Genomic DNA, 22916 nt, shown 5'->3' with positions numbered 1-22916 from the left:
GTTTTGGCAGTCGCGCATGCGCAGAAGCGGTAAATCGCAACCTGTGCATGCGCAGACATGGGTTGCGAATGCTGCGGGTTGCGAACGCACATCCAGCACGGATCACATTCGCAACCTGAGCGCCCGCTGTATATTACTTCCATCAAAACTTATTTACACTGTTGAATTTATCTTAATGCTCCCCACATTTTCAAGTGTATGCCATTTCCCCCCATATATTCAATAAACATTTCCCAATCTTCTTTAAACGAATGTTCTTCTTGAAATAAATTTAAAAAATTGTCCAGTATCACCTTAGAGACCAGCTAAGTTTGTTACAAGAATGTTCTTCTTGTTCTCCTATTCTGTAAGTTAGATCCGCAAGCTGCACATATTCCAGCAGTTTAAGTTGCCATGCTTCTTTGGTTGGGACCTCGCTCGTTTTCCATTTGGGGGGCTAACGAAACACAACGTTAGTGTTCTGCACGATCTCTCCTCTCCCAGCCGAAAGTCTTCCCCAGTAACTTTCTGACATCTGTGGCCCCTTCCACTCCTGGCGACTGGCTCTGGGCACCAACATGACTGCTCTGCTGTAAACACAGACTAAAAATAGCTCTAGCGCCCGAGCCAAACTCTGTGCCGCGGCCTGTGTGTGCTTTGGGACGGCTGAAGGGGCGCTCTGACCTGCAAATGATCCCCTGGCCATGCCCCATGGAGGTCTGCGCTCGACCCCTTTACAGGGGCTTCTTGCTGCATCTGCCTGGCTGGGTTGGGCCCGCCTCGCCAAGCGGGCGTTCGACTTCCTGGCCGGTGCCCTCTGGGCTTTGTGGGGCCTCATCGCCTTGTACTGGAAAAGGCAGGGTGCTCAGAGGCCCCTGCCCAAGCCATGGGAGAGCTGCCCCGAGCTGAGGGTCTACCGGGGAGGAGATGGTGAGGCTGAGCTGCTCACGGTCCACACACAGCCCTACAGCTTCCAGGTAGGGTCTGGCGGGGGGGGCCTCTTGTGCTAAGGGGTGGCAGGAATCGTAGAATCATAGAACTGTAGAGTTCAAAGTAATCCTAAGGATCATCAACCACCCACAATACAGGAATAGACAGCTGTCCCCAACGGGGATAGAACCTGCAACCTTGGTGTTATCGGCACCATGGTTATCTAACCATGGTGAGCTATCCAAGCTGCATGGAGGCTTTCCCCGGGAGTCAGGTGCAAATTCACCTGTCACGCCTGTTAGAATCAGGGGGGGGGGGGTCAAAAGGCCAGCTGGCTCAGCCCCAGCTGGAGCGTCTCCCTTCAGCCTTGCCGCTGCGGAGATCCCTCGACCTCTGCTCAGTGACTCAAGCTTGCAGACTTGAGGACAATTTACTCAGCAGTGTAAACTGCGCAACAGAAGAGGCTTGAGGCTGCAGACACATACTAAACTACGCATTTATTAAACATAAACCAGGACAAAGAAAACGTCGGAGAGAGAAGGAAAACAGAAGCAATACAGAGCGGAAGTACCACTCACGCCAGCATTCTGTGCTGGGATGCAAACAGACGTGTGACATGTAACAATCCCATGTCTGCAGCAAAGGGTGGAATGGAATCGCAACAGCGCCAACTATGACCGTTTCTGGACAAGCCTGACCACTATAGTTCATGCATGGGTAACCTCAAATCTGGACTACTCAATGTGGGGCTGCCCTTGGGGTTGGTTCAGAAGTTCCAGCAGGTGCGGGATGCTGTGGTCTGATGGGAGCATCTGGTGAAGAACATGCAACACCAAACCCTGCACTGGTTGCCCATCTGCTACCCAACCAAGGTCGAGGTGCTTGTATCAATTTGCCAAGCCCTGGACAACTCAGGTCCAGAATATCTCAGAGACTGTCTGAACCCTTACAGCCCAGCTCAGTTGCTAAGATCACCTGCAGGAGCATCACAGAGCGTCCCCCGATTTGGAGAGGCTCATTTGGCCACCATGGGAATAGAGACAGGTTTACAGTGGAGCAACCAGTCCACCCCAGGGGGCACCGAGCTGGGAGAGTGCTGCAGCGGGCACCACAACAATTTAGGACGGAAAGCAAGAGAAGGGGGTGCCCAATTTTGGTCTTTCACAGATGGGAAACCAAATCTTGAGTGCCATCGGCCCAGCCCTGTGGAACTCCCTGCCACTGGAAACTCAGCAGGCGCCTTCTGGGCCAACTTTCAAACTCCTACTGGAAACTTTTTCCTCTATGCAGGCGATTAAGAACATGTCCTTTGTGACTAACTGATGCCTGATTTTCACCTATGTATGGCTTTACTGTAGTGTTCTATGTTTTATTGCTGTAAATGGCTTTGATGTATATTTGTATACACAGTGGTATGCAAGTATCTTTATAAGTATTTTATTTTTATTTTAAATGCAAGCAAGAGGAAATAGCAGCAAGGGGAGGCAGCTCCGGTCTCTGAACAGAATCAAGGCTGGCTCTCAGGCCACAAGCTCCGGCAACCCATCACCACAGGCAGTTAAAAAATGCACCTTTCTGCCTAGTTCTCACCTGCCGTGGCCCCTAGAAAACACAAGAGAGCAGTGATGGCCCCCCAAAGCCCGTGGGATGCAGTGGTTCGAGTGTCCAACTAGGACCAGGGAGTAAGGTAAAGATACCCCTGACCATTAGGTCCAGTCGTGGCCGACTCTGGGGTTGCGGCGCTCATCTCGCTTTACTGGCCAAGGGAGCCGGCGTACAGCTTCCAGGTCATGTGGCCGGCAGGACTAAGCTGCTTCTGGCGAACCAGAGCAGTGCATGGAAACGACGTTTACCTTCCCACCAGAGTGGTACCTATTTATCTACTTGCACTTTGACGTGCTTCCGAGCTGCTAGGTTGGCAGGAGCAGGGACCGAGCAACGGGAGCTCACCCGGTCATGGGGATTTGAACCACCGTCCTTCCGATCAGCAAGCCCTAGGCTCTGTGGTTTAACCCACAGCGCCACCCACGTCCCATAGGACCAGGGAGACCAAGGTTCAAATTCCTCCGACATTTGGCCATGAAACTCACCTGGTGTGATCTTGAGCCAGTCAGTACCTCACAAGGTTGTTGTGGGAAGTGGGCAGGAGAGCAGGGCAAAGCACACAAGTCACCTGGAGCTCCTTGGAGAAGCATGGAGTATAAATGCAATAGATACTGCAAAGATAATGGCTTTGAACAGGGATGCATCCAGTGAAGGTGCTTTTCTTATGTCCTTTTATTATTAATAATAATAATAATAAAAACAAAAGAGATCATTATGGACTTTAGGAAATGTAAATTGAATATTCAGCCACTTATTATTGAGGGGAGATGACCCAACCTGGGGAGAGAACAGCAAAGACCTGGTGAAGAGAGCACAGCAGAGGTTATATTTTCTGAGAATCCTCCAGAAAAACAATCTCTCAAAGGACCTGTTGATGGCATTTTACCATTGCACTGTGGAGAGCGTACTAACTTATGGTCTGTGCGTGTGGTTTGGGAGCTGCACGGCCAGGGAAAAAACAATGCTATCCAGGGTTGTAAAGACTGCAGAGAGAATTATTGGGTGCACTCTTCCCACTTTAGATCAAATCTATGCTGCCAGGTGCCATAAGAAAGCGGCAGAGATAGCACATGATAGTACGCAACCCAGAAATGGTCTCTTTCAGCTTCTGCCTTCTGGAAGAAGGTATAGGGTTATAAAGGCCAGGACTAGCCGCCTGAAAAACAGTTTCTATGCTAATGCAATTCTGGTTCTAAATGCAGCATAAGGGGTCTCTGTAGTATAGTGTATTTTAAAATGGGGTTTTAGAGTTTTGTAGGGTTTTTTGAATGTTTTATGTAGTTTTATGAAGTTTTTATGTAGTTTTTCAATTTCATTGTTCCGCAAGGGACAATGACAATAAAGATATCGTATCGTATCGTATTATTAAGAAAAAAATACAGAGAAAAGCAAACAGAAAAAAGCACGCATAAAAGAAAAAAGAAAGATGAAACAATCTTACAATGATTCTTCTTATACTGATTTAGATCTTGACTTATATATAGTGAAATTATTTACAAATCTAAGATTTATATAGTAATGTATAAATTATATATATTCTGTAGTAATGTATACAATACAATATCTAATAAAAAAGGGGGAGAAAAGAAGAGAAAAAACAACTGTGTCAAAATGACAATTTAAACAATAAAAATACCTATCTATTGTAAAGTAATACTTAATATAATTCAAACCAATATTACTGTTTTTTTGTGTTTAGCCTTCAATTTGGGTTGAATCTCTTTTCAATTTATTATACTGTTGACTTCCTTCTACCTCATTACAGTTTCAGTTTGAGTATTCCTATTTTTTGCCCTGTATTTCATTGTTTTCTTACTCATCTTGGAATGAAGAGGAATATTTTACTATCTGCGAGATTATTCTAGACACAGCCAAGTCTTATTGTTGGAACCTTGTTTTGTTAAGTAATTGTTAAAACATTCCCATTCTTTTTTGACTTTGTCTGTTGATTGATTTCTTATTGACGCCGTCATTTTCGCGAGTTCCAAGTACAGATGCACGATTTCGGGCTGCGCACTGTGCCGAACCCAGAAGTACCAGAATGGGTTACGTCTGGGTTTCAGCGCTTGCACATGCGCAGAAGCACTAAATCACACTTTGCGCATGCGCAGAAACGCTAAATTGCAACCCAAGCATGTGCAAACGCGGCGCCGCAGGTTGCGAACATGCTTCCCACATGGATCACGTTCGCAACCCAAGCATCCACTGTACTCACATAATTTTCTTATGTTCTTTCTCTCTCTCTGCCTGGCAGGTGGATCTGGCACGCCTGGCGACGGAGAGCGCCTATTTTGAGGCCCTCTCGAGATCCCACATGCAGGAGGCATCGGAGAGGCAGCTGGATCTGAGCCACGTGCCCTCGGGGACCTTCCATGCCATCCTGGAGTGGGTCTTCTCTGGGCATTTCAGCCTAGAAGAGGAAGACCTCTTGCCAGCGGTGCAGACCGCCAGCTACCTGATGCTCTCGGGGTTTTTGGAGCGGTGCTGGGCGGCGCTGAGCCCTCTGCTGAGCCCCCAGAACTGCCTGTCATACCTGGGTTTTGCGGAGGCTGTGGGATGCCCTGAGTTGAGAGCACTGGTGTCCGGCTACCTGAGTGCCCACCTGTTGGAGCTGCAAGCCCCCATCACTGGACGGCTGGACCCCCAACTGCGGGAGGAGCTGGCACAGCTCCGCTTCGAGGGACGCCCCATGCTGTGCACCCTGCGCAAGGAGAACGTCAGCCTGGCGCCTGGGGTCCCCCTAGAACATCTGCAGGGCCTCTACCACCGCCCTCTGCCCCCCGAGGAGGGGGACTGGCGCTGTGCCACCCGCCTGCCCTTCCAGGCCGAGAAGTGGAGCTTCAGCACAGCACAGCTCCTCAACTACCTCTTCGTCATGGGGGGCTACCGGGAGAAGCGGGGCCCCCGCAGTTTCACCTTCCGAATGGTGGCCTTCCGCTACAACCCCTTGACGGGAACGTGGGCACCCACCGCCGCCCCCAATAAGGTCAGGTCCTGCTCTAAGGCCAGGGCTGTGTCTCAGGTGGCCCAAACACACACACACACACACACACACACACTGTATTTTTCCGTCTATAAGATGTCCCCATGTATAAGACGCCCCCTATTTTGTGGGACTCCGATTTAAGAAAATGGGGGGGGGGGGGAGATGGCCCTCGTATATAAGACGCCCCCAAATTCTGAACTTTTTTTCAAAAAAAAATTATTAAATTTTTCAAAAAATAGAAATTAAACAAAGAACAATACATAACACTGTAAGCACACTTATATACATATTTTCAAAAATGAAAACTAATAAAAAGAAAAAGAAAGAAAAGGAAAAGGAAAAATAAAAGATATAAAGAAAATAGACAAAAGAAAAGAAAAAATACTTTTCTGGACATTATTTTTTAGGAAGAAACCTAGTCTTATAAATGGAAAATATGGTGTGTGTGTGTGTGTGTATAATTTATTAATTTTCCATTTTATAATATATAACCACATCATTATTATTCACATTATCTCTTTTGTTCATTAGAGCCTATTGACTTCCGTCCCTCCCGTCTCATGGCTTTCAAAATTAACCTTTATATCACTGCCTTTGTACATTTTCCAATTCTAGTTGATTCATTACAAATAGCATTAAAATTAATATTATCATTAAAAGGGAGGAAGTTGCCCATTACAAGTCTTCAGTCAACCCTGCTAGTGATGTTTTATTGCTTACAGTGATCTTTCAAGTATCGTATATATAAATTTACTCCCGTCCTTGTGGAATACTCAATCCTGCTAGTTACGGATCCTTCCTGTCAGCTTCGCCACTTCTATAAAGTCCATCGTTTTCATCTGCCCCTCTTCCATTTGCTTTGCTTCCTAAAATCGGAGTGTGAAACAAAAACAAACAAACCAAAAGCTCCAATTCCGTGATTCCCAGCATGAGGTGGTTTGATTTTTAAGGGGGGCAGTTTAAAAATGAGTTATTAACAGTGAATGGCCTTTGCAGCTTCCTCCGTGTAAATAGGAGTTCAGGCTGCGCACCTGGTCCTGGTCTTTAAATCTCCAACACTTATTAGATCTTGTTCTATACATTTCTGCTAATTTAACCAGGGTTAGATACCACCGGTACATCATTTTCATCTTGTAGCCTTATTAGACTATACCGATTGGTGGGGTCTGCATTGCTCCCAGGAGGGAGAAAGGAAGTCAAATGACACCGAGGTTGATTCAGAGAAAGAGTTTATTCTGCTCTCCGGATAGCAGAAGGCACTTGCGTGGTCAGTCCACAGCAAGTCCAAAGAAATGAGAAATTTCATGCAGTATATATATCCTCCAGGCACCCTCTCCCCCCTTCCCCAGGAATCCAACCACATCAGCTTATACACGTAACTTGACATCCATGACCATAAACAGATATTCCTGTTCCGGTACTCTTGACCATAAAAGGTTGTTCCTGTTCCTGTTCCTATACTCTTATCTTGGGGCAGGAAGATCACCAACTCTAAGAGCACTCCTGGTACCGTTCCTGGGTCTCTTGTCAGACCTGACAAGGTCTGTGCGTCGGTGTGTAAGATAAGACCCAGATGTGCCATCCCTGCTCCACTCGGAACTGGCAAGGCCATCCATTGCCGTCGCGGACTGATAACGGAGAGGGCTTTGAGCACTTGTTTATACAGCTGGGTTTCTGTTTATACATTGGCTCAAGTGCTCAAGTTAATGTATTTTAGAAATGCTTCCTTGGAGAAGGAAAAATGAGGATTTGGGGTCCCGTTTCAGACTGACTGCACAGAAACCCATTCCTTCAATCTTATTCTCTTTCAGCAGTGCCTCTCCCTTCCTGACACTCTCTGCTTTCCTGTTCCTCTTGCAGCGCCGGCGACACTTCAGCAGCGTTGTGGTGGGGCACCACATCTATGCTGTGGGGGGCTGGTTCCTGGACTCGCTCCTGCCCCCGGACAGCAGCACCCGCCTGTACACGGCCGTGGAGCGCTACGACCCTTGGGCCAACTCCTGGGCCTTCGTCTCCTCCCTCCCCATGGGCGACTTCTCCTTCGCCGTCTCCCTGTCCCACGACCTGCCCCTCTGCACGGCGCATGGCGGCTGCATCTATGCCCTGGGCAGCATACAGCACACTGGGGAGAAACTTCTGCTGTGCTACGATGTGGCCGCTGGTGAGGAGCGGGCAATGAAGCAGCCTATGCGCCGCGCCATAGGTGCTGACTCCCTGGGGCCCTGGGTGCCTGAGCACCCACAAAACTCCCCATCAATTGGCCAGGCACCCACAAAATTCAGTGCCAGGGCCATGCACGCTGCAGGGCACCCACCGTCCCGGACACCCACAGTTGCACCGCCAGGCTGGCACGCATGCGCCACAGCATTGCGCAGAGAGGGGGAGGCAAGGTGGTGGTATGTGTGAGAAAAGAGATAGGGGTGTGAGTACTTATTTTTATCAATTGCAGAAGGTTTACACGCTGCTTGATTTTTTTTTAAAGAAAACCCACATAGCGGTTTACAAAAAAAGATAACCACAGTGCTTTTTTCTTACAAAAGAGGTGCCAGAACTCAGCCTTGAACCTTGTTCTCTTATAAGGGCAAGGGTGAGAGGTGCCGGAACTGAGTTCCAGTGAGTTCTGGCCCTCCAAAAGCCCTGGACTGAGAGCCAGTGTGGTGTAGTGGTTAAGAGCAGTAGACTCGTAATCTGGGGAACCAAGTTCGCATCTCCGCTCCTCCACACTCAGCTCCTGGGTGACCTTGGGCTAGTCACACTTCTCCAAAGTCTCTCAGCCCCACTCACCTCACAGAGTGTTTGTTGTGGGGGAGGAAGGGAAAGGAGAAGGTTAGCCGCTTTGAGACTCCTTCGGGTAGTGATAAAGCGGGATATCAAATCCAAACTCTTCTTCTTCTTCTGGATAATAATATTACGAGTCAGAAAAATGAACGATGATTTGAAACTTTCAAAAAGTTGAAAGAACTGTAGACTAAAACAGGTTAAAACTTGCAAGTTTCGAAACATCTGGAGAGGCTCGTCTAAGCGGGAACCTTTTCGGCAGGTGCCAAAAAGAGTAGAGCGAAGAGTACATCAAGAGGCAGGGAGTTCCAAAGTGTAGGTGCAGCCATGCCAGGAGTTCTCACGAAAGCAGAACAGATATTTTGTGGCGGTTCCACTGATCAGCATGGTCGAGTGGGCACACAATGGGGAAGACGAAGGTGGCTGATTGTGAGTTAAGTGGGCAGGGAAGGACGGGGTATGGACAAGGGCTGGCGGTGGGTTCGAGGGCAGGGGATCTGGGCTGTGGGTCCAGCCTGAGGGTGGTTACATCCCCGCCTTCTCTTCTCCTTGCAGACACTTGGCAGGAGCTGCTTCCGACTCTGACGCGGGCAGACGCTGACCTGCCTGGGCTCTACTTCCTGGGCGGCACGGAGCCCCTCTTCGTGGTGGGGAGCAATGCCCAAGACAACGTGGTCACCTCCTTCTGCCCCAGCACCCGGCAGTGGGGCCCTGCCCGGACCCTGCCCAAGTGCAGCCTGGCCGGGCAAGGCCTGGCTTTGGACGGCACCCTCTATATGGCCTCTCCTGACTTGGGCGCCCTCTTGGAAGTGGAACTCGGGGTCCCAGACTGTCGCCCGCTGCCTCCGCCACCCTTTCCCCTGTCCTACGAGGCCATCTTCTTGCTCCACTTCCCCCCGGAAGGCTGTGGGGAAGAAGAAACAGAGTCAAAGGGACTCCAGGGACTCTGAGACTCCCGTCTCCTCCTCCCTTTTGTCTGTCTGTCTTTTCCTGTCTGTCCAGTGAAAATAAGACAGTGGCGAAACCAATAAATTACACAAAAGAAATTACCGTGAAAATCCCTGAAATGAGAAGTAATCGACTACAGAATAACAAAAATCAAAAAATAAACTAGAATTAAACGAAGACTTTACGAGATGCCGGCTAGAAAACTCGTTTCACTGAACTAATCAGTTTCCTCAGAAGGAAATACAGAAATTATGAGATTTTAAATGATATCAAACAAGCTCAAGGGCAGGGCTGAAAATGCTTCCTCGCGTTTACAACGAAGGTATGAAAACCTCAAAGGCAAGTTTTAAACATAGCCCTATTTAAGAGAACCAAGCAGTAGTACAGTCATACCTCAGGTTAAATATGCGTTCGAGTTGCGCTCCGCGGCAACCCGAAAGTAACGGAGCACGTTACTTGCTGCTTGCGCATGCGCAGACGCCCAAAATGACGTCACACACATGTGCAGAAGCGGCGAAAAGCGACGCATGCATGTGCAGACGTGCCGTCGCTAGATACGTTTACCTCTAGATGCGAACGGGGCTCCAGAACGGATCCTGTTCGTATCTAGAGGTAATAAGAAATTGAGGTTTGAAGTTTCAAACAGACTCAAAAACAGGGCAGAGACTCAAACAAGTTTTAAACATAGCCCTATTAAGAAACTGAGGTTTTAAGTTTCAAACAGACTCAAAAACAGGGCTGAGGCGCTCCTGACTGCTGATGTTAAAACTTGTCATTGAGGTTTTCATACCTTTTTTATAAACTCAAGGAAGCATTTTCAGCCCTGCTCTTGAGCTTGTTTGATATCACTTAAAATCTTATAATTTCTTTTCCTGTCTGTGCAGCAGCTCTGGGGTTTGGACCAGATTATTGGTGACTTGTCAAAGTCGGTTGGCGGCTCGCGGCACCTCGACCTGTCTGATGTTATCAGCCGAGATGGGCCATTCCTGGGTCAAGCCTTCTTGCTGGGCAGGCAGCACCCTCCCCCACCCTCCCTTGCCCTCTCACCCAAATACCGGCCTCTATTTATAGCACCAGGGCTTGCAAAACAGCTGCTGCTGCAAACGAAAACAGTGGTCTGGCTCTTTTCTCCACTCCCGATTCTGCACGCACAACACGGAGTGCGTCTCCCCCCTGCCCCAGGCCCAAACAGCTACCTGGGGCTTCTCTCTGACCCAGGGATCCTTCAGAACTTCTTGTTTTGCTGCGAAGGAGCTGCAGGCTTAAGCTTACTACAAATCATCACAAAATTGCAGGGCACAGGGAGGACACCTAAATCCCATCTAGTCCAACTCCCGTGCCTGGAGTGGCCTGCATCTATTGGAGAAATGTTGCGGTTCAGTACCCAATACCCTTTGGGTTCACAGCCCGGGCAGCCCATAAAATCCAGACACCATTTGCCAGTCATACAGAATTGTTTTATTTTATTTGTGGTTTGGTGTGACTATTAATTTCACAAACAATGAAGCATATCGTAGGAAGGTACCTACATTATACAATACAGTTTGGTGCACATAAGTTATCCCTTCTCATTCCTCGCTGTTTCTCCATTTAATTCTGATATCTGTATCCAGTGACAAAAAGAATGGATTCTGAAACGTATAATTTTGAATTGTTACTGGTATAAACTATTATTTGCCTGCTTAACCGTGTTCAGTGTCGGGAAAGCGTGGGAGATCTGAGCAGGAGGAGACAGACTGGAACTGCAGTAGAAAACGGAATGCTTTGAGTTGCAGGATTTTGAAAGAGCTCAGGACTTGCTGCAGACTGTGGGACAGCAAGAACTTTGAAGCAAAAAAACCCTCTCTGGGAACAGAGAGAGTCCTACTTGTAACGGGATATAAAGCATATGTATATGCAGTGCGTGTTTGTGTGTGTGCAGTAAACAACAACTCTGCTAAACAAATGTTTTGTGTGGTGAGTTTAAAGCTTCTGTGCTGCACAAACACAGAACACACCCAACAAGATGGGAAGGCATGGAGAAGCAGCAAAGAAGGATGAAGCCAAGCTTACAATTCTTGGGCTGTTGCTTCATTTCTCAGGCCGTGAGGTTCTGTTCTTCTCTCTCCAGGGCAGCAAGTTCCTCCAGAAGTTTCTGTTTCTCCTGCTGCAGAGCCTACAGCCTGTCTTCCTTTCTCTTCAAGAGACCCTCCAGCCACTGCATCAGAGGACCACCGATGATCAACATCTGGCTGCACAGCTTCTTAGTAAACACCGATCCATTGTGGATCTTGGTGATAGGATCCAGATGAGAAAGGCTATGGATTTTCCTGAAGGCTCCTCTTGACGCAAGATCCTGGGGAATGCTATCATGGACTCAAGACACGTTTTCCCCGTGCCGGTGGGAGGAATCAGGTGAACAGGAACCCTTTCATATTTGCAGGAGCTCTTTGGGGCTTGATGGGACTGGAAGCAGGTGAAGATAATCCGGTCTGTCTTTGTGCTTTTGTCCTCGCCAAAACAGGAGAAGATCAGCCCCACAAAGTCTCTGTCCAACATCTGATACATCGCTTGCGTGCAGAGGTCGATGTGCGATGGCCAGTGATGTGGGGGTGGGAATGATACCAGCCCACAACTTAGCCAACCTCTCCGCTTCTGTCAAAGCAGCCGAGAGCTGCTCCGGGGAAATCTCCACCCGATCTTTCCTCTTATCTGACCGGAGCAGAATGATTACCGAGGGAATGTGAGAAATTCGGCCAGCTCTGACCTTGCCGAGGCAAAGGCCCATGACCTCTTCATGCTCAGTGATCGGAGCATGGACCATGCAGACAAGGAAGGTGTCCGCCTCCAAGTGCGCGGCCTGCAACGCCACCGCCAACTGCTTCGCTTTCTGCCCGCTGCTCCTGTTCAGGAGGGAGAGAGACGACGAACGTGCCGGTCAACGGCCCCAAATATCCTTTCCGCCGAGGCCTGCCTGCATAGAGAACAAGACAAACAATAAGTTTATTTCGGTGTTGCCGGTGTGACAATCTCCACCAGCAAGTACCGTATTTTTTCCATGTATAAGGAGACCCCTATTTTTAGGGGGAGCTTAGAAGAAAATGGGGGGGGGGCATTGCCAGGAGTTCTGCAGCTTTTTTGTGGATTGCCCCCAGTACTTAATAATAATAATAATAATAATAATAATAATAATAATAATAATAAAAAATTTCTATTTATACCCCGCCCTTCCCGGTTCAGAAAACCAGGCTCAGGGCAGCTAACAACAAATTTAAAACACTAATTGGTGCAACAAAAATCATCATAAAATACAGTATAAAACATGAATAACAATAAATTCAGAATTCAAAAATCAATTTAGGGGGGAAATCCATCCAATAAACATTAGATGATCACCAGGGCTAGCTGGCTAAATTAGTCCTACTTGGGCCAAGGAGGAGACCAGGGGAGAATTAGCTGTGGGATCCCAGAGCGGGGAATCTTCATAAAAAGGGGAGGGGGAGGGAAGGAAGGGGAATAAAAGATCAGGCTGATTTCAAATTAAAGGCCAGGCAGAATAGCTCTCTCCTTTTAGAGGGAGGACTGCTGAAAATTGGCCCGTCTGATCTGCCCTGCCGCTAAACCCGCCTGTCAGCTGCTCCCTCAACGCAAGAAGAAGCCGCAGCAACAGCAAATACACAACAGCCCTTATCACACCCACAAATCACACCGCTGACAATCACACCCACGCGGAAGCTACCCACCCCGAGTCACAAAAATGCACTGACCATGTATAAGACGCTCCCTCCCCCCATTTTTAAATGTTCGTTTTGAGGGGGGAAACCTCGTCTAATGCATGGAAAAATATGATAGTTGAGGAGTGGCACACCAAAAGTGTGGGGGGGGGAACTCAGTCGGCAGAGCGTAAGACTCTTCATCTCAGGGCCATGGGTTCACGCACCATGTTGGGCAAAGGGATTCCTGCATTGCAGAGGGTTGGACTAGATGGCCCCTTGAGGTCCCTTCCAACCTTACGAGTCTATGAATTGTATACTCAAGCAAAGGGAAGCAAAGGGGCAGTGAGGTCCATATATAGCAATTATTTCCTTCTACTAGCTTATTAATCACGAGACATACCCACTTCTGTTTCTGCTTGTTCTCAAGATTGATAGCAATATTTGCCGCACACACGCTGTTCCCATTCTCTCCTCACGGTTCTTTTGCAAGCACATCCATCCCTTTCTAACCTTCTCTCGCTTCGCCCTCCGCACACACATTTCAACTTTTAATTTCATCACCTGTATAATTTCTGAGTGAGTGCTCCCTGGAAGGACAGATCCTGAAGCTGAGGCTCCAAGACTTTGGCCACCTCATGAGAAGAGAAGATTCCCTGGAAAAGACCCTGATGTTGGGAAAGATGGAGGGCACAAGGAGAAGGGGACGACAGAGGACAAGACTGTGGGACAGTGTTCTTGAAGCTACCAGCATGAGTTTGACCAAACTGGGAGAGGCAGTGGAAGACAGGAGGGCCTGGCGTGCTCTGGTCCAGGGGGTCACGAAGAGTCAGACATGACTAAATGACTAAACAACAACAAAATTTCTGAGACACTTCCTCTCCCACCCTCAAAGCAAAAGGAGGACCTGTTCTCGGACACTAGTTCTGTAGTGTTACAGGTTCGAATCTGCACAACGGGGTGAGCTCCCACTGCTTGGTCCCAGCTCCTGCCAGCCTAGCAGTTCGTAAGCACAGCAGTGAGAGTAGATAAATCGGTACTGCTCCGGCGGGAAGGTAAGCGGTGTCTCCATGCGCTCTGGTTTCCATCACGCTGTCCGTTGCTCCAGAAGCAGCTCCCAGTACGTTTCCGAGTCCCGGTCCAGTATACCTAAAGGAGCGTCTCCACCTCCATCGTTCTGCCCGGACACTGAGGTCCAGCACTGAGGGCCTTCTGGTGTTTCCCTCACTGCGAGAAGCAAAGCTACAAGGAACCAGGCAGAGGGCCTTCTCAGTGGTGGCACCCGCCCAGTGGAACGCCCTCCCACCAGATGTCAAAGAGAAAAATAACTACCAGTCCTTTAGAAGACATCTGAAGGCAGCCCTGTTTAGGGAAGCTTTTAATGTTTAATAGGTTATTGTATTTTAGTGTTTTGTTGGAAGCCGCCAAGAGTGGCTGGGGAAACCCAGCCAGATGGGCGGGGTATAAATAATAAATTAGCCACATGACCCAGCCTGAAAGCGAGATGAGTGCCGCAACCCCAGGGTCGCCTTTGACTGGACTCAACCATCCAGTGGTCCTTTACCTTTAGTGTTACTGGGCCAGGTGGGGGGAGGTGGGGAAGGTCCAGTTTATATCTGGCAGTCTCTTCCAGGCCCGTGATTCTATATCCGTGAAGTTTTTAGGAGAACCTCCTGAAGTGGCCAAAGCAGTTTCCTCATGAGGCTAAATGGCTCCAGCTGAGCCAGCTAAACACCTTCACCTGCGCGGTTGCCATGGAGACAGGGGGTGGGCCTTTCCCCACATCAACTGGCTGGAAGCCAGCTCCTCCTAGGAAGGAGAAAAAATTGGCTGGGTTGGAAGATGGCAGGAAAGGCATCCCGATCTCTACGTCCCGGCAGCTGCTCCCCGCACCCCCAAAAAAATCAAGCAAATAAATAAAAATGCTTAACTAACTGACCAGTTGCATCACAGATAACTTGTTCTGTGCCCCTGCTCCCCCCCCGGCAATAAATCCTGGCTACATCCGTGCCTTCTGTGGTTTCCAGCAACTGGCTATATGTGTGTGTAAATAAATCCATATTCTCTAAAGGCAAGACAGTCTCCCTTGCCCTTCCTTGTCTAAGGAAAATGAGCCTGGACTGGAACTACGGAACTCCCTGCCACAGGAAGCAGTGGTGACCAACAACCTAGATGGCTTTAAAAGGGTTGGAGAAATTCATGCAAGGAGGAAGAGAGGGTTGCCGATGACTTACTAGAAACAATGGTTCTGCTCTGCCCCCACAATACTTCCAATTCCCAGTTACAGTGGTCCCTTGGTTCTCACACGTAATCCGTTCCAGAAGTCCGTTCCAAAACCAAAGCGTTCCAAAACCAAGGCGCTCTTTCCCATAGAAAGCAATGCAAAATGGATCAATCTGTTCCACACTTTGGAAAACAACCCCTAAAAGAGCAATTTAATGTGAATTTTACTATCTAATGAGAACATGGACCCATAAAATGAAAGGAATAATCAACGTGCTGCAGTCACACAACCAGTCAGTGGCTGAACTGGGTTCCAGGCAGTCACACAAACACACACAAAAAGAGCCGCAAAAACAATAACGCAAAATAAATAGCCAAAACAGAAACTTCAGCTTAACACTCAAAATGGAAGTGTGGTGCTCAAAACAGAGCACGTTTGGCTTCCCAAAAAAGTTTGCAAACCAGAACACTTTCTTCCGGGTTTAGCAGCATTTGGGTTCCAAGTTGTTTGAGTACCAAGGCGTTTGAGAACCAAGGCCCCCCACAGGAGGGGAGAGCTGTTCTTGTGCTCAGATGCTGCTTGCATAATAGGTTGGCCACTTGTGAGAGCAGGATGCTGGACCAGATGGGCCCTTGGCCTGATCCAGCAGCACTCTGCTTACGTTCTGACATTTATCCAGGACCTTGGGAAGACACTTTTCTCTGAAGGCCAAGTGGAGTTTGCACAGACCTTGCAGAGCGAGTCCAGTTGGTGGAGCTGGAACAATGCCTGTTGTTCGCACCCCCCTTTTTGCTTAGCAAAAGCAGCAGGACTGGCCCCTCCTTCCTGCTTCCTCTATCCCTGCAGCCTGGTGACTCCTGGGTGGGGGGGGAATGGCTCAGCCTGGTGCACAGGGAGCCAGGAGTCTCCTCCAAATGCCCTTCCGGCTGCAAGGGGGCTGTCCCAGGCTGCAGGTTGCTGCTTGCAGCCTGCTGCAACAGCAGCTACCTGGGCCCAGCTGAGCTGCTTCACCTGGAGGAAGGAAGGTCAGCCACGCAAGGAGAAGGTTGCAGGTAAAAGCCTTGGAGCTTGCAAGCAGGGAGGCGTAGCCACAAGCAAGCTGGCCACCTGGGTGCTGTTAGGGGGTGCTGGAGGGTTTATCTCTGCATCTCCTGGTGCAGGTGATCGGACGAGACCCAGGGAATTCATACCTGGAGAGGGTTCCCTTTGCACTGTGCACAGGTGAGAATGTGCAAGACACCACACAGTTACAGCGGCATTGCAGCAGCTCAGAAAGAAAACCTTAGGGGTGGAGAAGGGTAACTGAAATAACTGAGGGGGGTGTCTGTGGAGTGATTCCCCTAGGATGAAAAATTGCATGGTTTGGGGGACTTTTTAAAAAAGGTGAGTAAGAAGGCGACACAGCAAAAGTTGATAAAATTCTCCATGGCCTGGAGAAAGCAGATAGAGGTACCGGTAAGTTTTCTCTCTCCCAAAAGGAGAATTTGTGGGTTTTCAATGAAGATTCAGGACAGATAAAAGACTTTTTCACACAGTGCAGAGTCAAACTACGGAACTCACATGTGAAAAGGATCTCAGGGTCTTGGCGGCCCACAAGCTGAACATGAGTCCACAATGTGACACAGCAGTATCAACGGAAGTCCAGTGTCTAGATCATGGGGAGTCATAGTCCCACTCTGTTCTGCCTCCCTGTCCAACCTGGGCCTCTAATCTATATATCTATACATTGCAGCCACGTGAAAATGCCATTGATGAGCACAGCAAATGCTTTTTCAGTGGGTTCTCTTGGACATGCTCCCAGAGACATGCACTCAGGAAGCGTATGTGCCTGAAATCATGTGAGGGCTACCCTGTGGCCCTATAAAAGCTCTTGGAGCCTGATTCCCATCAACATCTGGCCTAGTGGTCAGAGTCACAAAGTTCGACAGGGGTGACTTTGAGCCAGTCACTCACGCCCATTCTTTGCCTCGCGGTGTTGCTGTGCGGATAAAAGGGGGAGACCCACCTACGACACCTTGAGCTCCTCGGAGGAAAGTTGGATACAAATGTCATCAGAAAAGTAGAATAAATCGATCAGCCCAGCCTGCGCAGCCAATACACAGCTGTCAACGTTTTTTTAAAATATTTTATTAAGGGTTTTCTTGTTTTACAGTGTAAGTGTAATGCCTCGTATCCCCCCCCCCCGTAACATTTTTACAAATCCATTTCATTTGTTGAGGCATTACGGGGAGAAGAAAAAAGAAAAGAAAAAAAGAAAGGGGGGTGGAGGGAGGGGAGATAATTCCCTTATTCCGAATAGGATTCCTCGCAAAAAAAGGGAAAAGTTGACAGCTATGAGCCAATAACCTGCGGGGAACCTGGCGCCCCCCCACCGCCCAACATACGGGCTGGGGAGTCTAGGGGCGAGGGCGCTTCTGCAGCCGCCAAGGAAGGGAACTGGCGCTGCTCTTGTGCGAAGGGGGGCGGTCTCCCCAGCTGATGATCGGAGGGGGCGGCCAGGGGAGCGAGGCAGCGTCCTGGGTGCCCCCAGCCCACCCCGTCGCCCTGTGGCGCAGAAGAGCCTTGGAGAGGTGGGGGCGCCGCCCGCTCCCTCCTTCCAAGTAGGGCAGCCGCAGCCGCGCCAGTGTCAGGTTACGGGCGCGCAGGGAGCCCCGCCAGAGAACCAGCCAGCCGGCCAGCCGTCCCGTCTCCCGGGGAAGGGCTGCAGCGGAGCCGTCGCCCGACGGGGACCCCCGCCCCGCCTTGCCTCGCCTCCCAGTCCCCGAGCAGGTACCAGCGCCTACCGTCCGACTGGCAGGGGTGGGGGCTCTGGAGCCTTGCCTTTTTTTGCAGGATCGGGGCGCGGGTGCGGGGTGGAGACCGGATCCTGACCTCCCCGACGGCGCGGCGCAAAACTGCGCTCTGGACGCGGGGAGGGGCGCTGCGCCGGGCCTCTCCCAGAGGAAAAACACCGGCGTCTCTGAGTGCGTGCAGAGTGCTTTTCCGTCGCAACAACCGCCCCCCCCCCCCGCAGCAGCGAGGGATGGACTGCGGCGATGGGTTTTTCTGACACCCCGGAGGGATCACCCAGACGCTACGATATTTCAACGGGGAGAAGACAGACCCCCTCCCTAGAAAATCCCACAGGCCCCCTCCCCCCCCGGCCAATTTCAGGGGAATTACGGCGACTCCTGTGGGGAACTCCAAGGGTCATTCAGTCCAACCCCCTGCGATGCAGGAATCTCAGCCACTAGGTAGCCACTGTGTGGTGTCAGGATAGGCAAGGAGGTGCTCGTGCCCCCCTTGATTTGAATATTGGGGGCCTACTGAAATCCACGGGAGCAGCTGGTGCCCCCCTACCCATTTCTTGCCCAGCGATGCCCCCTGGTCAGCGGTGGTTCCAGAGAGGGAAACTGCCTTTGAATTTCAGGTGCTGAGCATCGCAGGTGGGGAGGGAAGGGCTTCTTCGGGGGGGGGGGGTGTGCATCTGGTTAAGAGCTTTAGAAGTGCCTGCAGGATCAGGCCCATGACGCCATCCAGTCCTGTGTCTCCCCTCCTCTGGTTTCAAACCAAAGAAGCGTTGTTGCCTCCAGCCATGGCTAGTAGCCATCAATAGCCCTCTCCTCCTCCAGGAATTTGTCCAGGCCTCGTATTTACGGGACGGCCTCTCCTGGTTTGCCCCACAGAGGACCTTAAGGTCCATGAAGAACCATAGTTTACAGCTCCCAGGCCCTAAGGAAGTCCGATTATCCTCCACCAGGGCCAGGGCCTTCTCAGTGATGGCTCCGACCTGGTGGAATGCTCTGTCCCAGGAGACCAGGGCCCTGCAGGATTTAACTTCCTTCCGCAGGGCCTGTAAGACAGAGCTATTCTGCCTGGCTTTCAATTTTAACTTAGCTTGATTTTTTATTCCCCTTCCTTCCCTCCCTCTCCCCTTTTTATGAAGATCACCCGCTCTGAGACCCCACAGCTAATTCTCCCCTGGTCTCCTCGCTGGCCCAAATAGGACTAATTTAGCCAGCTAGCCCTGGTGATCATCCAATGTTTATTGGATGGATTTTCCCCTTAAACTGATTTTTGAATTCTGAATTTATTGTTATTCACGTTTTATACTGTATTTTAAGCTGGTTTTTTGTTGCATCATTTAAGTGTTTTGAATTTGTTGTTAGCCGCCCTGGGCCCGATTTTCTGAACCAGGAAGGGTGGGGTATAAATAAACATTTACTATTATTATTATTAAAGCCACCTAGTTCATAACTGTCAACTGTCCCCCTTTTTTAAAGGGAAATTCCCTTATTCTGAATAGGATTCCTCGCAAGAAAAGGGAAAAGTTGACAGCTATGGCCTAGTTTGGTGGCCAGCACAGCCTCCTGTGGCAGGCAGTTCCATCGGTTAACTTTGTGCTGCGTGAAGAAGTCCTTTTGTCTGTCCCAAATCTTCCATCTGTGTGAGATCAGGAGGCTGGGCAGCCAGGTGGTCTTGCAGCTTCAGGGGGACATGGGTGGAATTGGGGGTGGGGGGCGTTTGGCCAGGCCTTCCGTGCTCAGGGGCAGAGACACCCCAGGAGCAAAGGGACTCCAGATGCTAGTCCTTGGGGGCGTGTCACTCGCTGCTCTTAAAAGTAAAGGGTAAAGGGACCCCTGACCATTAGGTCCAGTGGTGGCTGACTCTGGGGCTGGGGCGCTCATCTCGCTTTGCTGGCCGAGGGAGCCGGTGTACAGCTTCCGGGTCATGTGACCAGCATGAATAAACTGCTTCTGGCAAACTAGAGCAGCGCACGGAAACACCGTTTACCTTCCCGCCGGAGTGGTACCTATTTATCTACTTGCACTGGTGTGCTTTCAAACTGCTAGGTTGGCAGGAGCAACGGGAGCTCACCCCGTCCCAGGGAATCGAACCGCCGACCTTCTGATCGGCAAGCCCCAGGCTCTGTGGTTTAACCCACAGCGCCACCCGCATCTTATCCCCCTTTTAAACAAACGCAGGAATTGCCAGCTGGGGAGGAGCAGCCAAGGCAGCCGTTCACCTCCTCCCGCCCCCCCCCTCACTCAAAACAAACCCAGAAAATGATAAGAAAAAATACAGATGATAAGGGATCCCTGCTTTGCCTTTATTGGTAAAGTACATCGTTTGTTACTTTGTTGAGTCATCAGTGGATCAGATTGCTGTTGGGGAGGGTTGTCCGAGGGGCAGGCTCCACATTCCCAAAGAACCTTAGAATTTTAGAGCGGGAGAGGACCTCCAAAGGTCATCAAGTCCAACCCCTTCAATGCATTTTGCATCGCTTTGTAAAGGCGCAGGGTGCTTCTGAACTGCACTGGCAGTACCTGAATATACAGACCAGTGGAACCAGAAGGCACTTCTTTTGTGGTCAGAGGCACTTTTGTTATAGTCCGATGCTGCTTCTATTCGTATTAATATTTATGTTCCCCTGCCGCTCACTACAAAAGTATCTCAGAGCGGCTTACAATGTTAAGTCTTTCACAGGACAGGTCAGAGTCGGTGGAGCCTGAGACTTTCAATCTCATGGGTTCGAGTTTGAGATTCCTGCATTGCAGGGGGCGGGGGGTTGACCCTTGTTGGTCCCTTCCATCTCTGTATATAGATTTTGGTGGCAAATTTCATTGTGTATGCAAGCGACCAGAAGTAGATGGAGAGGAAGTAGAACATTCATGATGGAAGTTTAGGGAAGCTTTTTATGTTTAACAGACCATTGTATTTTAATATTCTGTTGGAAGCTGCCCAGAGTGGCTGGGGAATCCCAGCCAGATGGGCGGGGTATAAATTATCATCATCATCATCATCTCTATGATTCTATGAGAATGCCTTCTGGCTATCAAATCACTTTTAAATAACGAAGGAAGCGTCCGCATTGCACAGAGCTGCTCTTTGTATTTAGGGAGCCGTAACAAAGATAATGTTGTTTGGCCATTTTGCTGCCTTTTTGGAACGAAGTTGGGAGGGAGGCTGGGTTAGGCACCCCTTTCAGAATGCAATGGGTGTTCGGTGGAGAAGCCACGCCGCACGCCTCCTCCGTTGGCACGATTGCTCACTGTCGAAAGAAATGCACTTTGCACGCGCTCAGGAGAAGAACTCTCTCTCTGTCTCATGGCTCCTGAAGCTGATCCTTTTCTCACTTGACAGCAGCCTTCTGGGAGTGACGCACCGGAGGGTGCCTGTGGCTCATGTGCGCCTGACGCCCAGGGCAGAGGCTGAGACTTCCCTTCTTGGCCCCAGGCCAGCCCCACGTGATGGAAACAGCCTCCCTGAGCCAAGGCTGAGCTCTGTTCCCAGCAGGAGATATAAACAGTGAGTCCTGAGTGGCAGGAGCCAGCCAGAGAAGGTGGCTGGAAGGGGGGGCTCCTGGCTCAGGACTTGCCTCCTTCCCTTGCATTGCTGCTCCCAGAGAGGGAGGACAAAAAAGCCCCCTCTCCCACCCAGTTGTACGTATTTGAAGGGTATAGGAGGCCTGTTAATGTACAGAACTCACTCCCCCAGGAGGCAGTGGTGATGGTCAGCAGCCGGGGATGGGCTCTCACAAGAGTTCCCTGCTTTATAGGTAAAGGTAAAGGGACCGTAAGGTCCAGTTGTGGGCGACTCTGGCGCTGTGGCGCTCATCTCACTCTACTGGACAGCGTTTGTCCACAGACAGTTTTTCCGGGTCATGTGGCCAGCATGACTAAGCCGCTTCTGGCGAATCAGAGCAGCAAACGGAAACGCCGTTTACCTTCCTGCCAGAGCGGTACCTATTTATCTACTTGCACTTTGACGTGCTTTCGAACTGCTAGGTTGGCAGGAGCAGGGACCGAGCAACAGGAGCTCACCCCGTCGCGGGGATTCAAACTGCCGACCTTCCGACAAAAGGACTGGTCTGGCAAGCTTGCTCTTTTCTTCTTCTTCTTCCTTCTTCGGCAATCACTTGTAGCCAAGTAAGATTGTCTTCCATAAACACGGTTTTAACAGTGAGTCCACAAGTGACTGTGGAGGCCAGTTCCGGATCCACACCTCCTTCCACAGTGGGGACATTTGTTTCTGGACAGGAGCTGATCACAATGAGAGTTTGCCAAGCGTGCCTTCCTCTTAGCATGTTTCTCCCTTGTGTCCTGAGTTCGAGTGTCTTCAAAGCCCATGACACCTTTGGTAAAGGCTGTTCTCCAACTGAAGCGCTTGCAGGCCAGTGTTTCCCAGATGTCTGTGTGCCTACTACATTTTTAAAGATTTGCCTTGAGAGAGTCTTTCTACCTGCACAGATACAGGGTCCCAAGAATGGAGAGGGACTCAAGACAACATCTTGACTGGCCTCCCAAACCTGCAACAATATTTCAGATCGATAGCCATTATGGTGAACACAACAGCAGGCCATGTAAACTGGCCATTTCCTGGGCAGGCAAAGGAGAGCCACTGTTTAGAAAGTCCTCTCCCTTTGCCTTTTTCCTTTCTTCCCTTAGCGGAGACGAGCTTTCCACAGCAGCACAACCAGGTAGATGCGTTGACACAGCATTGGAAAGGAAGGAAACATCTGTGTGTCTTTCGCTGGAAACCGACGGCAGGGGCTATTGCTGCATCAGAAAAAAATAACAAAGAGATTGCACGCGTTGAAGAATACAAGTGGTGTAGATGATTTTGTTGAAATATGGCATCCTTTTATAAAATACCGTATTTTTCACTCCATAAGATGAACTTTTTTCTTCCTAAAAAGTAAGGGGAAATGTCTGTGCATCTTATGGAGCGAATGCGTGGTCCTTGGAGCCGAATTACCCTGGGGCAAAAACAGATTCTGCTTTTTGGGGGGGGG

The 22916-nt window shown here is 49.8% G+C and overlaps 2 protein-coding genes, 1 long non-coding RNA gene and 1 pseudogene across 7 annotated transcripts in view; 2 read left to right on the top strand and 2 right to left on the bottom strand.

Annotated features, from left to right (window-relative positions):
• The window catches only part of LOC309352066, a 96845-nt gene that overhangs the window by 38681 nt on the left and 35248 nt on the right, over positions 1–22916 (bottom strand). The window lies entirely within an intron of this gene.
• LOC309351853 (kelch repeat and BTB domain-containing protein 13-like) lies at positions 621–10438 on the top strand. 3 transcript variants are annotated; one of them, XR_014160972.1, is made up of 6 exons: positions 621–956; positions 4769–5500; positions 7361–7661; positions 8834–9607; positions 9839–10138; positions 10197–10438. XR_014160972.1 is itself a non-coding variant. In XM_081879969.1 (4 exons), the coding sequence occupies exons 1-4, from the start codon at positions 684–686 to the stop codon at positions 9226–9228; spliced, it is 1701 nt and encodes a 566-aa protein (XP_081736095.1). In that variant the 5' UTR covers positions 621–683; the 3' UTR covers positions 9229–9629. The 3 variants fall into 3 exon arrangements, 1 of the variants encoding a protein (XP_081736095.1); XR_014160973.1 differs by having other exon boundaries at positions 9839–10438; XM_081879969.1 differs by lacking the exons at positions 9839–10138; positions 10197–10438 and having other exon boundaries at positions 8834–9629.
• On the bottom strand, positions 10673–12143 carry LOC309351625 (lys-63-specific deubiquitinase BRCC36 pseudogene; annotated as a pseudogene). The gene has a single exon. The product of its transcript is annotated as a lys-63-specific deubiquitinase BRCC36 pseudogene (transcript).
• Positions 16059–22916, top strand: part of CPT1B (carnitine palmitoyltransferase 1B) — a 38431-nt gene continuing 31573 nt past the window's right edge. The window contains exon 1 of one of the 2 annotated variants that reach the window (XM_081879769.1): positions 16059–16194. The gene's annotated coding sequence lies outside the window, so the exon portion shown is untranslated. Of the gene's footprint in view, positions 16195–17773; positions 17912–22916 lie in introns of those variants that run through there. The other variant, XM_081879768.1, reaches the window with a different exon arrangement.

Source organism: Podarcis erhardii (assembly GCF_964252035.2).
Source record: "Podarcis erhardii genome assembly, chromosome: 10".
Classification (NCBI taxonomy): domain Eukaryota; kingdom Metazoa; phylum Chordata; class Lepidosauria; order Squamata; family Lacertidae; genus Podarcis; species Podarcis erhardii.
Note: the sequence above shows the minus strand (reverse complement) of the source record. Positions and strands in the feature narration are given on the sequence as shown.

Bases quoted from the DNA above. Each gene is read 5' to 3' on its own strand.
- LOC309351853 (XM_081879969.1), top strand. From the start codon at position 684: ATGCCCCATGGAGGTCTGCGCTCGACCCCTTTACAGGGGCTTCTTGCT. The intron at 957-4,768 runs GTAGGGTCTGGC...TCTGCCTGGCAG, and splicing joins CACAGCCCTACAGCTTCCAG to GTGGATCTGGCACGCCTGGC. The intron at 5,501-7,360 runs GTCAGGTCCTGC...TTCCTCTTGCAG, and splicing joins CCACCGCCGCCCCCAATAAG to CGCCGGCGACACTTCAGCAG.